Source organism: Oncorhynchus mykiss, chromosome 12 (genome assembly GCF_013265735.2).
Source record: "Oncorhynchus mykiss isolate Arlee chromosome 12, USDA_OmykA_1.1, whole genome shotgun sequence".
NCBI lineage: Eukaryota > Metazoa > Chordata > Actinopteri > Salmoniformes > Salmonidae > Oncorhynchus > Oncorhynchus mykiss.
Window position 1 is genome coordinate 65,481,829 of NC_048576.1, and position 20,940 is coordinate 65,502,768.

Here is a 20,940-nt window from a genome sequence, read left to right on the forward strand (position 1 = left end):
CACTCTGAAGTTTCTAAAACTGTTTGAATGATGTCTGTGAGTATAACAGAACTCATATTGGCAGGCAAAATCCTGAGTTGAAATCAAAACAGGAAGTCAGAAACCTGAGCTTGTATGTATTCACCAAAATGAGTCCCCAATGAAATCCAGTTGAGATATGAATGATTTTGCACTGCCTATGGGTTCCACTAGATGTCAACCACCAATAGAAATTATAATGAGGCTTCTATGTTGTTGTGGGAGTGAATGAGAGCAGAATATATCAGATGTCCATCAAGCAGCCATTTTATGATCCCACTTTGTCCTCATGGTAGTCACTTGCGTTCCATTGCTCACGAAGACAAGAAAGAATACTCCGATTGGAACTTTATTGAAGCTATATGTTAAAAACATCCTAATGATTGATTCTGTACTTACTTTGAAATGTTTCTTCGACCGATAATATCCCTTTTTAAAGTTTTTGTCCAATATAACGCTGACCAGAATGAGCTTTTGGATATGTATACCAAACGCTCTAACAAAAGAAGGTATTTGGACATAAATAACGGACATTTTCAAACAAAACAAACATTTATTGTGGACCTGGGATTCCTGGAGTGCTTTCTGATGTAGATCATCAAAGGTAAGGGAATATTTATCATGTCATTTCTTGTTTATGTTGACGCCATCTTTGCGGCTGTGGTGTTTTTAAATTGAGCGCCGTCTCAGATTATTGCATGTATTTATTTTTTCGTAAAGTTTTTTTGAAATCTGACACAGCGGTTGCATTAAGGAGAGGTATATCTATAATTCCATGTGTATAACTATATTATCATCTATATTTATGTTGAGTATTTCTGTTGAATGATTTGGCTATGCAAAATCACTTGATGTTTTTGGAACTAGTGAATCTAACGCGCCAATGTAAGATCAGATTTTTTTAAATATAAATATGAACTTTATCAAACAAAACATGCATGTATTGTGTAACATGAAGTCCTATGAGTGTCATCTGATGAAGATAATTCAAGGTTTGTGATTAATTTGATCTTTATTTCAGCTTTTTGTGAATGCTATATTTTGCTGGAAAATGGCTGTGCTTATTGTGGTTTGGTGGAGACTTAACATAATCGATTGTAGTGCTTTCGCTGAAAAGCCTATTTGAAATCGGACACTTTGGTGGGATTAACAACGAGAAAATCTTTAAAATTATATAAGACACGTGTGTTTTAGGAATTGTAATTATGAGATTTCTGTGGTTTGAATTTGGCGCCCTCTATTTTCACTGGTAGTTGTCATATCGATTCCGGTATTGGGATTGCAGCCATAACAGGTTAAAAAATATCTCTCTCAAAATGATCATGTTAAAAACGCAGGTTTACTACAGTGCAATCAGAAACCATGAGAATCTACATATCTACACACGGCACAGTTTTCAATAGAATTCACTAGGTTCCTCTCTCATCTCTTGTACAGGTCTTCATAGGAATCTTCACAGCAGAGATGGTGCTGAAGCTCATCGCCATGGATCCGTACTACTACTTCCAGGTCGGGGGGAACATCTTCGACAGCATCATTGTGGCAATCAGCCTGATGGAGCTGTGGCTGGCCGACGTCGAGGGTCTTTCCGTGCTTCGCTCCTTCCGTCTGGTGAGGGTCCCTCCACCCACAATTTAGATCATACTCTCTGTGTAACTGTGCAGTGAGAATCAATCACGATCGATCAATACATGTTCCTAAACTAGTTACAAGAGTAGGGTTGAAAACTACTGGGTAATTTACAAAAATTACTGGAATCTTCTGTAATTTGGGTAATTAGCAGGTCATCTATGGCAATCTGTGGTAACTTCGGTCATTTATACTTGAAGAACTTGTATATTATGTATTCATATTATTCATTTTGTATATCTGTGTCCATACTGTCCTTGAGTTTCTAGTGGATAGACTATATGGTTTAATAGAAAATAGCCTAATGAAAGAAGCATCTAATCAACAATGGCATTATTTTTTTATCAACTCTTCCAACTATTGACAATTTTTCACATCTGCAGTTGTGTGAAAATCTTTTTTAAACATACATTTGAAGTCGGAAGTTTAAGTTGGAGTCATTAACTTGTTTTTCAACCACTCCACAAATTTCTTGTTAGCAAACTATAGTTTTGGCAAGTCAGTTAGGTCATCTACTTTGTGCATGACACAAGTAATTTTTCCAACAATTGTTTACAGATGATTTAATTCACTGTATCACAATTCCAGTGGGTCAGAAGTTTACATACACTATGTTGACTGTGCCTTTAAACCGCTTGAAAAATTCCAGATAATTATGTCATGGCTTTAGAAGCTTCGGACAGGCTAATTGACATAATTTGAGTCAATTGGAGGTGTACCTTTGGATGTTTTTCAAGGCCTACCTTCAAACTCAGTGCCTCTTTGCTTGACATCATGGGAAAATCAAAAGAAACCAGCCAAGACCTCCAAATGCCTGAAGGTACCACGTTCATCTGTACAAACAATAGTACGCAAGTATAAACACCATGGGACCACACAGCCATCATAGCGCTCAGGAAGGAGGCGCGTTCATGCTCCTAGAGAAGACTTTGGACGTACTTTGGTGCGAAAAGTGCAAATCAATCCCAGAAGAACAGCAAAGGACCTTGTGAAGATGCTGGAGGAAACAGGTACAAAAGTATTTATATCCACAGTAAAACGAGTCCTATAATCGACATGACCTGAAAGGCCGCTCAGCAAGGAAGAAGTTACTGCTCCAAAACTGCCATAAAAAAGCCAGACTATGGTTTGCAACTGCACATGGGGACAAATATCTTACTTTTTGTAGAAATGTCCTCTGGTCTGATGAAACAAAATATAACTGTTTGGCCATAATGACCATCGTTATGTTTGGAGGAAAAAAGGGGAGGCTTGCTAGCCGAAGAACACCATCCCAACCGTGAAGCACGGGGGTGGCAGCATCATGTTGTGGTGGTGCTTGCTGCAGGAGGGACTGGTGCACGTCACAAAATAGATGGCATCATGAGGCAGGACAATTATGTGGATATATTGAAACAATCAAGACATCAGTCAGGAAGTTAAAGCTTGGTCGCAAATAGGTCTTCCAAATGGACAATGACCGCAAGCATACTTCCAAAGTTGTACAAAATGGCTTAAGGACAACAAAGTCAAAGTATTGGAGTGGCCATCACAAAGCCCTGACCTCAATCCTATAGAACATTTGTGGTCAGAACTGAAAAAGTGTGTGCGAGCAAGGAGGCCTACAAACCTGACTCAGTTTCACCAGCTCTGTCAGGAGCAATGGGCCAAAATTCACCCAACTTATTGGGGGAAGCTTGTGGAAGGCTACTTGAAACGTTTGACCAAAGTTAAACAATTGAAAGGCAATATTACCAAATACTAATTGAGTGTATGTAAACGTCTGACCCACTGGGAATGTAATGAAAGAAATAAAAGCTGAAATAAACAATTCTCTCTACTATTATGCTGACATTTCACATTCTTAAAATACAGGGAATTTTTACTCTGATTAAATGTCAGGAATTGTGAGAAACTGAGTTTAAATGTATTTGGCTAAGTGTGTGTAAATTTCCAACTTCAACTATGTCATGCTGAAACCCTCATATTAAACAACACTAAGTAAAAAAAAAACACCTTATTAGATTATATTATAAATGCCAAAAAATATATAAATGCAACATGCAACAATTTCAACGACTTTACTGAGGGACAGTTTATATAAGGAAATCAGTCAATTGAAATAAATAAATTAGGCCCAAAAGGGCTTTGTTACAGACATAAATTCCTCCTCAGTTTCATCAGCACTCCGGGTGGCCTCTGACCATCTCGCAGGTGAAGAAGCAGCATGTGGAGGTCCTGGGCTTGCGTGGTTACACATAGTCTGCGGTTGTGAGGCTGGTTGGACATACTGCCAAATTCTCTAAAACGTCATTGGAAGTGGTTTATGGTAGAGAAATGAACATTAAATTCTCTGGCAACAGCTCTGGTGGACATTCCTGCAGTCAGCAAACCAATTGCATGCTCCTTGAAAACTTGAGACATCTGTGGCGTTGTGTGACAAAAGTGCACATTTTAGAGTGGCCTTTTATTTTATCCAGCCCCAGGGTCACCTGTGTATTTATCATGCTGTTTAATCAGCTTCTTGATATGCCACACCTGCCAGGTGAATGGATTATCTTGGCAAAGGAGTAATGCTTTCTAAAAGGGATGTAAACAAGTCTGGGCATAAAATCTGAGCGAAATTAGCTTTTTGTACTTTATGGAATATTTCTGGGATCTTATTTAATCTCATGAAACATGGAACCAGCACTACATGTTGCGTTTATACTTTTGTTCAGTAAATCGTTTTTTACATGTGATGAAGTCACACAGAGGGCCATATACAATTCCAGACACCTGTGATAATCTCAAGTACCCCAAAATATCATTAGATCTTAGATAAATTAGATATCATTAGATTTATTTTTTTTAAACTAGAAAGTTACAAAAATATTGGTAGTTTACTGGTAAACTTTAAAAGTTACCAGTAATACACCCTCCTTTTGCAAACCTGTGCAAGATAATATCAAGTAAAGTGATACTAACTCTGCAAACCTATTTATTGGGCCAGTGTCCTGGACACAGCTCAATGGAAAATCAAGTTTTGATTGCATTTTTTAAAGCAGTTTCTGGGAAATCAGCCCTATGTAACTAAGGTCTCTGATTGTTTTGGGGGCAGATGCGCGTTTTCAAGCAGACCAAATCCTGGCCCACACTCAACATGACAATCAAGATCATCGGTAATTCAGTGGGCACCCTGGTTAACATCACTCTGGTTCTGGCCATCATCGTCTTCATGTTTGCCGCGGGGGGCATGCATCTCTTCGGCAAGAGCTACAAAGAGTGTGTCTGCAAGATCTCCTTGGACTGCGAGCTGCCCCGCTGGCACATGGAAAACTTCTTCCACGCTTTTCTCACCATCTTCCGAGTGCTGTGCGGAGAGTGGATCGAGACCATGTGGGAATGCATGGAGGTGGCCGGACAGGGCATTTGTCTCGTCTTCTTCATGATGGTCATGGTCATCGGTAAACTAGTGGTGAGTGATGGGCACTGGAGGGTGGGCATTGAACTATTTTGGTGTTTAGTTAGTTCATGGATTATTCAAAAGGTGTAATACACATAACATGAAAGATCAGGGAGCGTGTTCGGTGGAGCACTCCATGCATACAGTGCACATACCACAGATGCAGCTCTTATGCTGCTGTTAGATAATGAGTAGATTATGCCAGCTCCACATTCTTTTGATGGATACCAGGCGGTCCTTCACTGTAAACAAAACTGGTTGTGTTTCCTCTTTGGTTATTCATAGGATGAAGAGAGGAAATAGCTATGCCAGTTTACCAAAAACCTGACAACAAACAATGTGCCAAAGACAAGCATGGCTTTCTGTCTGAACTCCCGGGAGAATCTCATTGACTAGTAGTGGCATCGAATAGGACACACACCATTCACTCAATGGAGAGGCTATTATTAGTTCCATGATATGGGCCAGCAGTTCTGACCTTGGGGTGTTTGGGGATCCACTGGGGCAGGTGGCATAGATAAAATAGCAGGGGGCTTACAGGAATCATGGAGGGGGCAGCCTTAAGTCTACTGATGATGTAGCAGGCGTTTGAGGTCACGCAAATCCAATACCACTGTTAGATACTATTGAGAGGTAAAGTTACACGCGTACTGTCTGACGTTTAGAATACTTTTGACAATATTAACCAGAAGAAATTGACAAATAATAATTTCACTACCCTGGTTCAAGAACATCGGGGACAATAATAACAAATACGATGTGCTAAAAAAAATCCAGTTGTTCTAACTATCCATCCAGGTGTTGAACCTCTTCTTGACCTTTCTGCTGAGCTCGTTCAGCCGTTACAACCTGGCGGCTCCAGAGGAGGACGGGGAGATGAACAACCTGCAGATCGCCACCAGCAGGATTACCAGGGGCATGAACTGGGCCAAGGCATACGTCATCAAGCAGTTCTGCATTATCATAGGCAACCAGACTAAGGAGGATGGAGACGGGGCTGACGGTAATGGGGGTAGTAATGGGGATGTGGACGGCCTCCCAAAGGACAGCTTGGCTTTGAAAAATATCAATTCCAGTGACAACACAAAGGCTGATTTGGAGCTCAAAATGCTGGACCATGTAAACCCAAGTGGATTTCTTGCACATGCGAATTTGACCCTGGATGTACCCATTGCCAAAATGGAGTCTGATGATGATGAGGATGACAGTTCTGAAGTGAAAGGAGAAGGCAGAAATGAGGATGCTAAGGTAAGACCTTGGCATTATTGATGAGTTAAACTTGACACAGACATCTGTTCCCACTGGACACACACTGGTTGAATCGTCATGGTTTCCATGTCAGTTCAATGAAATTACGGTGAACCAACGTGGAATAGATTCTGAATTGACGTTCGTGCCCAGTGGGTTATATTTTGAGCATTCATTACAAACAATATCGAGTAATCAAGACGAAGGCTTCATACTGACAAGAGAAATAACCGATATACAAGCACATACATGCACTTCATATATTGTTATAATTTGCAATATTATTAGTACTAGTATTATTCTATTCGGTATCAGTGGTATTGTAATGCTGATAAGATAAATAACCTTCACCAGGCTTTAGTCGGTGTAGGTGTAATCGATGTGAAATGGCTAGCTAGTTAGCAGGGTGCATGCTAATAGCGTTTCAATCAGTGACATCACTTGCTCTGAGACCTTGAAGTAGTTGTTCCTCTTGCTCTGCAACAGCTGCACACACTCCTAAAGGAAACACTTCAGGCCACTCGCAGTTAACATATAACATTATTGAATTACAATATATATTTACGTTCTTCTGTGCAGGGGTTGAATAATATTTTGGAGCTGACATGTTTACAAACTTTAAAGAGACTGTAGGGCAACAGTTGCTATGTCCTACTTCTTTCCCACAGTGTGTTTTCTATTTAATATAATGTGACAAGTGGCACTGTATGTGAAAGAGATACCATATGAATATGTGAATGGGCAAAGAGTTATTGGCCCCTAGGGAACTTAAATCATTCCTCCTCTTACTAACCTATATAATGTTGTGCTGTTTCCCAGGAATATCTGCTCAAAACAGTGACTAAATAAAGGTCATAGTAAATTGATGATATGACATTTCATATCTCTCAAACCAACCCAGATTAAAGTCTGAGTTCAAGATACAATTTAATTAACGGGATAGTTCTCATTTTGTTTTTTGTGTGTTTTTTTTACCTATAAAATTAGCTACAAATGGGATATCCCAGATTATCTAATACAGATGTCTCTCTCACTACAGCGAAGGAAACCTATTGCACAGGACAATGCCTCTTTGATCTGCAGGACAAGTGTGGAAGTGGAGAAAGAAGAGGCAAACCCCACCAGCCCTGAGAACTGCTGGACTGAGTGTAAGAGGATCTCCCTCTTACAGGCTTGATGCTGTAACTCCATGGGAGTCAATATACACAAAACAAAAATATAAATGCAACATGTAATGTGTTGGTCCCATGTTCCATGAGCTGAAATAATAGATCCCACAAATATAACTCAGTAAAATCTTTGAAATTGTTGCATGTTGCATTTTTTGTTGTTGTTCAGAATACTGTAGTTAAACTACATCAGCCTCCAATGATTTACTTAGTTGTTCAGGGGGAGAGCGGGAGAGAGAGCAGGGCTCGCTTACATAGTGTTGTTTTGATTGAGTCATGTTGCATTTCCCTGGCTGATAAGACAATGACTATCCTGCCTATTTAAGTGGAGGTTCCCTGTATGGTTCAAATGGTAGAATACATTTTAAGCGAACATGAATTCATTAGCACCTCTCTCATCTCCATGAATGAGCGTTATTTTTTCACCTGCATTGATTGTACTTCTGAAATGCCTGACTTGACAAATGTGGACCGTACTGGTAGATGGGGTGCGAGGGATGTTTTGCCTAATCTTACTCATGTGTTCTCCTTCCTCAAATCTCTGATAGCATGTATTGGACGATGCCCTTGCCTTGATTGTGACATCACCACAGGGAAAGGAAAAACTTGGTGGAACTTCAGGAAGACATGCTTCCTCATTGTGGAGCACAACTACTTTCAGTCCTTTATCATCTTCATGATCCTGATGAGTAGTGGAGCTTTGGTGAGATGCCTTCTTTCAGTGCAATGCGGATCCCGACATATGGTGTTTTGAAACAGCTGTCCGTGATATTTTGCTCAATTATTCACAGGCTTTTGAAGACATACACATTGAACAGCGCAGGACCATAAAAGTCATCCTGGAATATGCTGATCAAGTCTTCACCTACGTGTTCATTATTGAGATGCTCTTGAAGTGGGTGGCTTACGGATTCCAGGCCTACTTCACAAACGCATGGTGCTGGCTGGACTTCCTCATTGTGAATGTAAGGCAAAGTAATAGCACGTGCCCATCTGGGTAGTGCATCCTAGTCATATTTTATATTTTCAACAATTATAAGTCATATTTCATCAATATAAATGATCAAAATTTCAGTTCCTTTGAGAAAGCTAATCTTCACATGTTGTCATCACATCCCCAAATCTCCTAGGTGTCTGTGATTAGTTTAACGGCTAACATCCTGGGCTACGCTGAACTTGGGTCAATCAAATCTCTTCGAAAGTTACGGGCTTTGCGGCCCCTCCGCGCCCTGTCCAGATTTGAGGGAATGAAGGTGAGTCTTTTACAAGTCGAGAAAACTGAAATAAGAGAAGTGGTGTATTTGATGAGTCCCGAACATGTAAATCTGTGGCCTTAGAAATTAAATGCATTTGTTGATACATTTTCGAGATCTGATCAACAATGCAAAGAGTATTTCACTCCAATTAGTCTCAGCAGTTCAACATGAATCCCTTTTTACATCCTGTACAAGCTCTGCTTTTACTAGAGATTTGATTGGCAGGTTCTCTCAAATTTGGGCACATCATTTCCTTTCCACAGGTGGTGGTGAACGCTCTGGTGGGGGCCATTCCTTCCATTGTCAATGTGCTTCTAGTGTGCGTCACCTTCTGGCTCATCTTCAGCATCATTGGAGTCAACCTGTTTGCTGGGAAGTACTACTACTGCTTCAATACCACGTCTGAGGAGATGTTCTCTGCTGACATTGTGAACAACATGACCGAATGCATCCAACTAACAGAGGGTAATGCCGACGTGCGCTGGATGAACTCAAAGATCAACTTTGACAACGTGGCCATGGGCTACCTTTCCCTCCTGCAAGTAGTGAGTTTCGAAACAGGTTGCTTACTAATCATATAGCCTACTACTCAATCGAATCAATCAAATGTATTTATAAAGCCCTTCTTACATCAGCTGATGTCACAAAGTGCTGTACAGAAACCCAGCCAAAACCCCAAACAGCAACAAATGCAGGTGTTGAAGCTCTGTTTTATAGTTGAAGTTGTTTAAAGCTGTAATGTATGCCTACTGTAATGTATGCCTACTGAAACAGCCTACTGTTTCATACAGCATTACATTTTTGTCATTTTTTTTCTTCTCTCAGGCAACATTTAAAGGATGGCTGGGTATAATGTATGGCGCTGTGGATTCACGTACTGTAAGACAATTCCTTAATACTGTAATAAGAATTATACACTTTGAAATGAGTATGATAACAACCTAATTTCTTATGATTTGATCCTCTCTGTCAACAAGGTGGGAGAGCAACCCATGTATGAGGATAATGTTTACATGTACATCTACTTTGTCATGTTCATCATCTTTGGGACCTTCGTCATGCTGAATCTCTTCATTGGTGTCATTATCGACAACTTCAACCAGCAAAAAAAGAAGATAAGTAGCCTTCCCACAGCATAATGTCACGAAATAGCAAACACAGCATGCAAGCCTTTCTAAAACGTTATCACAACAATACTATACACATGTAAATTACAAGTATTTTAGATGACATGCACATGAAAATAACTGTATGTCTCTATACTTTGGAGGGAAAAACATTTTCATGACAGAGGAACAGAATAAATACTACAATGCCATGAAAAAGCTTGGTTCCAAGAAGCTACAGAAACCCATTCCTAGACCCAAGGTAAGCACCTGCTTGAGTTACTGGCAAATTGCCTAAAGATGTAGAACAAAAGAGTGTGTATTCCATACCATCTACTCTAGACGCTATACCAGCCCTTACACATCAGTTAAGTGACAGCGTTCTTAGTTCAAATAGAAGTGTATCATCACCAACGTTTAAGAAGAACATTTTAAGTTAAATACCGACCACTCAATGAGAAGGTATTGGCCAGGCTTTATCACTATCTGCTCTTGTCCGCTTCTGTTCCTCCCTTATGAAGATAACTTTCCCTCCAAAGTATAGAGACATTCTGTTATTTTCATGTGCATGTCATTGACCTAACATACCTCTAATTCACTCTGTTTTGTCCTATCTTTCTCTTGGTCTCTATTGATTGGCGGTTGAAGAACAAATTCGCAGGCATTGTTTATGACCTGATCACCAACCAATTCTTCGAGGTCTTCATTATTGTGCTGATCTGCCTCAGCATGGTAACGATGATGGTGGACACGGATGACCAGAGCGAGGAGAAGGATAGCATCCTCTTCTTCATCAACCTGGTGTTTATCTTCATCTTCGTCGCAGAGTGTATCCTCAAGTTGATCGGATTGCGGCAATATTATTTTACCGTCGGATGGAATATTTTAGATTTTGTCGTCGTCATTCTCTCCATCCTTGGTGAATATGAAGAAAATACTGTATACATTAGCCGTGTAGCTACAGAATTCTTTATTTTTGCTGAAATGAAACATGATTGAAGAACATAGTAATAAGAATGAAAACTGAATTATTATTATTTTTTTCCATTCCAGGTTTACTGCTGGCGGACCTCATAGAGAAGTATTTTGTCTCACCTACCCTTTTCCGTGTCGTAAGACTGGCCAGGATTGGTCGAGTTCTGAGACTTATCCGAGGAGCTAAAGGCATCCGGACACTGTTGTTTTCCCTGAGGATGTCACTTCCAGCTATCTTCAACATTGGGCTCCTGCTCCTTCTCATCATGTTTATCTTCTCCATTTTTGGAATGTCCAACTTTGCATATGTCAAAAAGGAGGCCGGAATAGACGATATGATCAATTTTGAAACTTTTGGCAACAGTATAATTTGTCTGTTCACGATCACAACCTTAGCCGGTTGGGACAGTGTCCTCTCACCCATGATGAGTAGTACACCTCCGAACTGTGACCCGTACATTGAAAATCCAGGCACAGATGTAAGAGGCAACTGCAGCAGCCTTGGTTGGGGAATTCTTTTTATCTGCAGCTACATCATCATGTGTTTCTTTCTTGTGGTCAACATGTACATTGCCGTTATTCTCGAGAACTTCAATGTTGTCATCGAGGAGAGCGGCAACCCGCTGTGTGAGGAAGACTTTGAGATGTTCTATGAGACCTGGGAGAAGTTCGACCCTGACGCGTCACAATTCGTCGCCTACGACATTTTGTCGGAGTTCTGTGACACGCTTAAAGACCCGCTCAGGATCCCCAAACCCAACGCAATCAAGCTGATCACCATGGACCTTCCCATTGTCCCTGGGGATAAGATCCACTGTCTGGACATCCTGCTGGCGCTGACCACAGAGGTGCTGGGAGAATCAGGGGAGATGGATGCCATGAAGGAGAGCATGGAGGAGAAGTTCATGGCCAAAAACCCCTTTAAAGTGTCATTCAAGCCAATCACCACCACCCTGAGGCGAAAGCAGGAGGAGGTAGCAGCTGTTGTCATTCAGAGAGCCTATTGTAAGCATCTGCTGAGAAGTTCGATGAAACTCGCTTCCTACAAGTACCATGAGAAGAAAGAGTTAACCAAGGAGGACGAAGCGCCGCCAGAGCAGGAAGGAATGATTGCCATCAGAATGAGCAAACTGTATGAAAGCCAACAATCGCTCGGAGTGGATGAAACCGTTGTAGATATGGATTCTTATGTAAAACGGGAGAGAAAAGAACTGACAGCGACACAACTTCCTGTGGTGACTACTGAAACGCCGCCGCCTGTGGAGCTTCAGAACGAGATCATCTCGCACTCTGCCCCCTTTGTCATCCCGGCCTCAACCCATAACTCACAGCTGAAAGAGTCCCATGTTTGAAAAGCTAGTGCAACCAACGGATAAACACTTCATCATCATGGTCTTCTGCCTTTGACGATGAGACCGCTTCTTCATCTCCAAAGTCCAACTTTGGTATGTTTGGCTTGGGTCAGAGTCTGAGTTTCTTGCTAACTAAGTCTTTGAGGGACACATTGAGCCCACCCCACTGAATCTAAGCGATTGCATAGAGATGATGGTTATAACGAATATAGCAGTCAATGTTAATTGATGTTGATGATAACCTGGAATGTATTGACTGAGAAATCATAGCTATTGTTGGCAAGACAATCACCAAAGCCTGAGTTGAAAGTTTTGGCCCATTTTATGGATGCAAGCCCAGTTGTGGTAGCAGACCCCTTGTAATATATAGTTGAGATCATTTGAGAATTAAATAACCTAAGAGATAGTTAGCAATGTATAAGATAATAATAAGTGAATTAAACTCCATCTCACAAGTGAGTAGGGACCTGACTCCTATGGTTTTACTCTTAACACAAAAACATACTTTCAGTCCCCTGAAAGTAATTTAATAAATATGTTCCTTTTCGTATTTTTTATACCTTTTTTATTCAACTGTTTGTTGGGTTAGCAGGAAGCCTAGTGGGTCGAGCGTTGGACCAGTAACTGAAAGGTTGCTAGATTGAATCCCTGAGCTGACAAGGTAAAAATATGTTGTTCTGCCCCTGAACAAGGCAGTTAAACCACTGTTCCTAGTCTGTCATTGTAATTAAGAATTTGTTCTTAATTTGTTCTTAACTGACTTGCCTAGTTAAATAAATATAACATATTCTACTGCACTTGCAGTATTAATTGCAATGAAAAAGGCAAGCAATAATCTCATCTGTATCTTCGAAGTTGAAATATGACTTCAAAAACAGGATTCTCAAGAATGTTATGGATTTTTCATATGGAATCTGACTTTTGGTGCATATGTCATTTTAATCTAAACTTGTATGACTTCCCTATAATTTTCCAAATACCAGTACAAGAACGTCAAAGAAAAATTTTGAAAATATTTTTTATTGAATACAATTCTATTTTGAAGTTATTATTTGTCTGGAGTTTGGTTTGACGTATTCGGCCAACACTTTTGTGTGTTAATTTTTTAAGGTATTAAAGCAAATACTAACACTGGGATTTATAGTATATACAAAGTATTTTATATTTTTTTTACCCAAAACATATTTAGTAACAAATATGACCTGTGCCTTTAACATCTGAAAATGAGAACACTTTAATGAAAAAACAGGTTTAGAAAACAGATTGAGAAAGGATTTGCGTTTGCAATTAGGATCGGACCCTTTTTCTCAATTTTCGCCTAAAATTACATACCCAAATCTAACTGCCTCTAGCTCAGGACCTGAAGCAAGGATATGCATATTCTTGATACCATTTGAAAGGAAACACTTTGAAGTTTGTGGAAATGTGAAAGTAATGTAGGAGAATATAACACATTAGATCTGGTAAAAGATGTAACAAAGAAAAAAACGTGTTTTTTTTGTATTGTTTTGTATTTTTTGTATTTTTGTATTATTTGTACCATCATCTTTGAAATGCCATGATGTATTTTACCAGCCCAGGCGCATTTTAGATTTTGAAAATGTTTTTGTTACTTACACCCTCATGCTAATCACATTAGCCTACATTAGCTCAATCAACCGTTCCATGACACACACACACACACACACACACACACACACACACACACACACACACACACACCTATCCCGTAGAGGTAACTAATTCTGCTGAATAACAACTAATTTGTCAAATTTTTACACTGTCAGTTTTCTTTTATTGTCGAATTTCTTAATTTTCTGTATATTTTCCTTTGATTATATTTTTAAGGAAATTAACTTTCCTTTTGAGTTTTTCTCATTGTAGTAACACAACTAACCTACTGTAGTAACACAAGTACTGTAGTAATACAAGTACTACTAACAGTGTTCGGTTTTTATTATTTGTGCTATTAAGCAGTATGATGATAGAAATGAATAATGACATATTTTTACAATATGCTGAAAATGTACTGGTCAGTTTATTGGAACATGGGGCTTGTAACACCAGAGTTGTTGCTTTTGGTTTTCACATTTTTACAATTGATACTAATACACCCCGATAAGCACAATCAAGCACACTGCAAATTCTTTGGAAACTTGTGTGAGAAACACATGGATTAATTACACATGCATGGAACCACCTTGAAACAATGTGTGGAGGACAACTTAGATAACATAAGTACATTTTTCTATTTATTTCAGGGATTCAATAATTCTAACCAGTTTTTACTTCATTTGAATTAAGGACAAATACTAAGCTAGCAATGGCATACTTTTGTATAAGAGCTTCTATGTTTGTTAAATCAAGTGTGCCTATTTGTAAGTGCTACCTACAACAGCAGTTCATCCAAAGGGAGACTGGTTTGCCTGTAAATCATGTTCTGCGCACTGTGTGAACATTCAAACGGAGGACCTTGGAATTGTGAAATGGAAATAACATAGATGTCATGCACCATTGTTTACAAAACGAATACTGTGTGAAAGTGATAGAGAAGGACGGTTATATTGCATTTTTTTACTGAGGCTGAATGTGTGCTGTCAGCGTGGCCTGTAAACATTGTATATTCACTGCTCAACTGTGGAGGAGTTTGGAGATTATTACTTTGTATTATTGATCTGAATAGTGTTTAATTCATGTAATGATAGACTGACTATAAAGGCAAATACACAGAAGTACATATTATACTTTATAATTTTACTTTCTAACAATTCTAATACATTTCTAATAAAAAAAAGATAGATGTGTTTGGATGCTCTGCCAGTTGTATTGTTTCACAAAAAGCATTTGATCTTTATGATGCATTTGTTCACCAGCATGCTGTATATGCCATCTGCTGGACAACTATACAAGCCACAACTTTCCTGCCAAACACGAGTAGCTTTCAAGTATCTCACTTTTACCAGCCACGGCACCTTTGTTCCCAGTTATGATCAATAACAATTTCCAGATGTGACATTTTTCCCCTGGAGTACAGGAGTATACGCAATATCTTTCGCATTTCTGAATTCGGAGATTTAGATTTAGTTCATCTTTCTATTTCTTGTGGGCGGTGCTCAACCAGCAGTCAGATATCTGTTTAAACCTTCTATAGTGTTAGGACTTAGTTCCCAGTCCATAAATACTCTCTCACCTTATTATCGTGCCTCAAAGATACCGATTAGATAGTTCTCACAGCCATACCATAGCTTTATCTGTGATGTAAAATACTACAGTATACAGGATATCATGCACTAAATGTCGTAAAATTCCCTCATGCTGCTGTCGGTAAGACCTGAATACCGTATGGTAAATAGCTAAACAATTTCTTTGTTCAATGATGAATGTATTATTACACTCAAGAGAAAACAGGATTTGTAATTAAACAGTGGGAAAACATTTTATTGTTTCCTGCCAACGCCGTCTATGCAGCACTACCTTTCCGAAACAAAACAGAGTGAGTGCTGTGTTACAGGTGCTGCACTTTTTTTTGTGTTCACTTCACACAAAAAAACAAGCTGTGCCTTCAGGACATCTCACCCAGCAGGCATATATATGACTGCCGCAGCAGCCGTACTGTAATCAGAACCCGTTGGGTTTGGAGCAGTTGCCCTCCAATAACCAAGCACAATCCCTCCCCTCTTCACGAGCGTACACACACACACAAACACACACTCTCTCTTTTTTTGGTCTCTCTCTCTCTAAGCAGACCCTTCCTTTAGGAGAGCGGGGGGGAATGGGGCCTCTGGCTGGAAGTGTCTGCCGGACTATTCCTCTCCAAGTTCCAAGCATACGGCACAAGTCAGGGGTCATCGGTGTGTAACGACCTTAAGACAGCAAGGATCTGTGTGTTCTACATGTCTCCCTATAGTTTCCAGGACCAGGAGTGGGACCACGACTATAATGTTACACCCATTCACTTCTCACACTGACTGACCAATCCCTGTTACACATGCCAAGCTTGGCCCTATGACCGACCAGGAAGTCAAGGAGATTAGCTACAGATGTTAGCTACATGCTTGTGATGAACAGAGGGAAGGGACTTGGGTGTGGTGACCATAATAAGCAAAATAGAGGCTCACTCAAATGGTATCACATGACAATTGTCAGCTAATATAACTTACTATCTGATAGTGCCATAAATGTGTTTCAAAATACAAAAAAGGTTGCAATTATCATGTTATCATTTAATGTAAGGCATCGCTATTACAATATATGTCATGTATAACTCCTCTATAAAGGGTTAGCCTGCTGAACATGCCATTTCTCCAGATCACATCTCACAGCAGCCAGTACAGTACTTGTGTTAGGGTATCTATACTTTGATCCAAGTTAAGACATCCCCATGAGTGTGTGTTGTTGTATGTTTACATCCAAGAGGAGCTTTGTCTTACTGGTAATGCGAGAAACTGCAACAGAATCTCAAATAACGCATTACCTACGGAACTGACAGAGAAAGATGGTTAGTTCATGCAATAACCAGCAATTACAGGCTATTGCTGGAAATGCTTGGCTAAATCCTAACCTCTGAACTTTGTCATTTGGCATATAGAGGACCTGATTTTGTGTTATTGATAACCCAGTCAACTATAACACATGCGGAAAGAAAAAACCTGATTAGGATATATTACAGCAACCAGCTAATTAATCAGGTATGCTAGATTAGGGTTGGAACCAGGTGTAGGTGAAATGTTTTAAGAAAACACAAAACCCAGAACATGACACTAACATAAGGCTGAAGACAGATACACAAGAATAGTACCAACTTGTGAGTGAACCTGGGAGAGTGACATACAGTCGGGCAAAAAAGTATTTAGTCAGCCACCAATTGTGCAAGTTCTCCCACTTAAAAAGATGAGAGAGGCCTGTACTTTTCATCATAGGTACACTTCAACTATGACCGACAAAACGAGAAACAAAAATACAGAAAATCACATTGTAGGATTTTTAATGAATTTATTTGCAAATTATGGTGGAAAATAAGTATTTGGTCACCTACAAACAAGCAAGATTTCTGGCTCTCACAGACCTGTAACTTCTTCTTTAAGAGGCTCCTCTGTCCTCCACTCGTTACCTGTATTAATGGCACCTGTTTAAACTTGTTATCAGTATAAAAGACACCTATCCACAACCTCAAACAGTCACACTCCAAACTCGACTATGGCCAAGACCAAAGAGCTGTCAAAGGACACCAGAAACAAAATTGTAGACCTACACCAGGCTGGAAAGACTGAATCTGTAATAGGTAAGCAGCTTGGTTTGAAGAAATCAACTGTGGGAGCAATTATTAGGAAATGGAAGACATACAAGACCAATGATAATCTCCCTCGATCTGGGGCTCCACGCAAGATCTGGGGCTCCACTCAAAATGATCACAAGAACGGTGAGCAAAAATCCCAGAACCACTCGGGGGGACCTAGTGAATGACCTGCAGAAAGCTGGGACCAAAGTAACAAAGCCTGCCATCAGTAACAAAATACCCCGCCAGGGACTCAAATCCTGCTGTGCCAGACGTGTCCCCCTGCATAAGCCAGTACATGTCCAGGCCCGTCTGAAGTTTGCTAGAGAGCATTTGGATGACCCAGAAGAAGATTGGGAGAATGTCATATGGTCAGATGAAACCAAAATAGAACCTTTTGGTAAAAACTCAACTCGTCGTGTTTGGAGGACAAAGAATGCTGAGTTGCATCCAAAGAACACCATACCTAGCATGGGGGTGGAAACATCATGCTTTGGGGCTGTTTTTCTGCAAAGGGACCAGGACGACTGATCCGTGTAAAGGAAAGTATGAATGGGGCCATGTATCGTGAGATGTTGAGTGAAAACCTCCTTCCATCAGCAAGGGCATTGAAGATGAAACGTGGCTGGGTCTTTCAGCATGACAATGATCCCAAACGCACCACCCGGGCAACGAAGGAGTGGCTTCGTAAGAAGCATTTCAAGGTCCTGGAGTGGCCTAGCCAGTCTCCAGATCTCAACCCCATAGAAAATCTTTGGAGGGAGTTGAAAGTCCGTGTTGCCCAGCAACAGCCCCAAAACATCACTGCTCAAGGAGATCTGCATGGAGGAATGGGCCAAAATACCAGCAACAGTGTGTGAAAACCTTCTGAAGACGTACAGAAAACGTTTGACCTCTGTCATTGCCAACAAAGGGTATATAACAAAGTATTGAGATAAACTTTTGTTATTGACCAAATACTTATTTTCCACCATAATTTGCAATTCATTAAAAATCCTACAATGTGATATTCTGGATTTTTTTCCTCATTTCGTCTGTCATAGTTGAAGTGTACCTATGGTGACAATTACAAGCCTCTCTCATCTTTTTAAGTGGGAGAACTTGCACAATTGGTGGCTGACTAAATACTTTTTTGCCCCACTGTATGTGTCTTTCCGTCTTTCATTTTGCTGAGATGTTTTTCCATAACGGGGTCAAATTTAGCCAGTAATTCAACCTCTTTTAAGAAGTTTCCATTATCTGGTTGGAAGAGTTTGTCTGATCAACCCCTGAATGCTAGGTTTCTTTCAGCCAGAGACTGAGTGATACTTATTAAACGTGAAAGGACATCCCGCCATCTCTTTCATTCAGCCTCCAAAACTGCCTTTTGTATCTGGTCAAGAGTCTGTCCCCTACTTAGGCACAGATCAAGTTCGCTCCACTTATTCATATTGTTTGTGTGATCTTTACTACCCTCGTGGTGTTTCAGAATGGCGTTGATAATTGACCAGTCATTCACGCCTTCCTTTAATATTTTGTAGTCTTTTGTAGAAAAGAGCTTACAGCAAAAACAATAAACTGTGTTGTTTTTGATTGAGTAGGAAAGCCAGGTCCTGGTCATCTTTTCCCCATTTGACAGCCGTCTCTGTAACAAGCCTGAATGGAAACCTGTTCTAGACTTGTCTTTAGGGTAAGAAAATCTGGACCTGGTTTGAATGGACCTCTGCACTCTAACTTAGTCCTCATGAAGTATTTTAAGACTGGGGGCCAATCTGCTGGGTCATTTGGTGGAGCAGCAACTGTTCTATTGGGGTCTGAGCTACTTGTATCTGATGCTGGCTGTACACCTCTTGTTGAGCTAGTACGTGCTGAGGCTGCCTGTACTTCAACTGGGTCTGTGTTAGTACTTGCTGAAGCTGCCAGTACTGGGTCTGTGTTAGTATTTGCTGAAGCCGGCTGTACTGGGTCTGTGTTAGTACTGGATGAGGCTGGATGTGGATCAACTGAGTCTGTGCTTGTACTGGCTGATGACCCAGCCTCTCCTCTACTGACAAACTTAAGCATAGCACCTGTAAATTATAGATAACAATACTATTATTAATTTTATCATCTGCATCAGGCCCATTCAAACTGGCTCCCCCAGATTTCCTTTTATACATTTCCAAATATAAAATATGATTTATACTATGGCTTGACTGAACACTTGATGGTTATTATTTACTGAGAGATGTGCATCCATATTGCCCAGTATGCCCAGCTAATCAATGTTTTAAATTCAATATATAAATCAATAGTCAATGTCAATCCATTGCTTTCCATCTTGTATTAGTCCAGAGTTGTAACTAAACCTTGACTGAGAGACTAGATAATCATTGTCTTGTTTTATGTACGCCTATGAGGAGTGCCAAAAACGCCCATATATTGTCTGGACTGGTCCCCACGGAGGTTGTTGCTGGAAAGTGCGAGTTTCATTTCGTGCAAGCGCATATGTTCAAGTGCAAGCGGGTATGTTCACGCGAGACGCGGTTATCTTTTCCGAGCTGCAGTTTATCAAATGTAATAAATAGTTGTATTTCTATCTCACTATCTCAGAACAAAAGTTTATCTGATTGCTGTTCTCGCAATTCACTCTCATGGTGTTTTTCTTTCTGTTTTTGTGACCAGAAGGACAGTTCCGCTTCATCCTCTCATCGAAGTTGAAAACATTGACACTTTGACACAGGCAGGGCCCTTGCGTAATTTGTGGCCCTATGCAACTTGCGTAGTGCCCGTCTCTGAGTCAACCCCACTCAGCCTCCTCACCCAACAGAATGTGTTCATATAGACTAGCTGTAGCTGAACAACCAGCTCCAGAGGACATGAAGGAAGCTGCCTACCGTTCTCAAACCCTTGCTCACCAGAGATTTTAAGTTCCGTCTGGCCTCTTCAACGATGTTGTACTGTACTGTATTGTATGATCTGGACTGCTCTGTGCTGGCTCAGATATTATATTTTCACATTTGCCTTTCCAGCCTGGTTCCAGCAAATCTAAAGCCTGTAGAAATGTGTAATAACATAAACCTCAAACAGGTATCACAGTCATAAACAGAACATACACATTTCAAAAAGAATAATGAGAATAGCACGTGGTTGAGTATGCAAGGTAACGCCATGATGTTTGTGGAGTGCAGATGATATTGAAGGAAGAGCCATTCATAAACAGGTACACAGTGCAGGAGATGTGAGGTTTAGACCTCGTCTTCAGTTGGTAAAGCAATTCTCAGTTTCCCCTTTTTCTTTGTGGAGCTGACCAGAAGAGAAAACTGATTCCCTAACAAACTCTCACACCCTCTGGGTCTAAGTGAACATGGGGTGTCTGCAACTCTGCATGGTGCCTGCCTGCCTCTCCCATGACCCCCTCTGACCCTCATCCTCCACTCAGGGGACACATCCTGTACCCACTACTGAGCTGAGCCAGACCAAGCCAAACCGAGCTGTACTGCACCAGCCTGGTCACAGATCTACCATAA

The 20,940-nt window shown here is 40.4% G+C and overlaps 1 protein-coding gene across 2 annotated transcripts in view; it reads left to right on the top strand.

Annotated features, from left to right (window-relative positions):
* Positions 1–14,981, top strand: part of scn4ab (sodium channel, voltage-gated, type IV, alpha, b) — a 36,280-nt gene extending 21,299 nt beyond the window's left edge. Inside the window, exons 14-26 of one of the 2 annotated variants that reach the window (XM_021624591.2) lie at positions 1,456–1,629; positions 4,727–5,083; positions 5,870–6,319; positions 7,359–7,467; positions 8,037–8,191; positions 8,280–8,453; positions 8,619–8,741; positions 9,008–9,289; positions 9,570–9,623; positions 9,722–9,859; positions 10,008–10,112; positions 10,499–10,769; positions 10,904–14,981. In XM_021624591.2, coding sequence (XP_021480266.2) covers positions 1,456–1,629; positions 4,727–5,083; positions 5,870–6,319; positions 7,359–7,467; positions 8,037–8,191; positions 8,280–8,453; positions 8,619–8,741; positions 9,008–9,289; positions 9,570–9,623; positions 9,722–9,859; positions 10,008–10,112; positions 10,499–10,769; positions 10,904–12,177 — 3,666 coding nt within the window. In that variant the 3' untranslated portion in view covers positions 12,178–14,981. The remainder of the gene's footprint in view (positions 1–1,455; positions 1,630–4,726; positions 5,084–5,869; positions 6,320–7,358; positions 7,468–8,036; positions 8,192–8,279; positions 8,454–8,618; positions 8,742–9,007; positions 9,290–9,569; positions 9,624–9,721; positions 9,860–10,007; positions 10,113–10,498; positions 10,770–10,903) is intronic. The other variant, XM_021624592.2, reaches the window with a different exon arrangement.
* Positions 14,982–20,940: the final 5,959 nt, after the last annotated feature.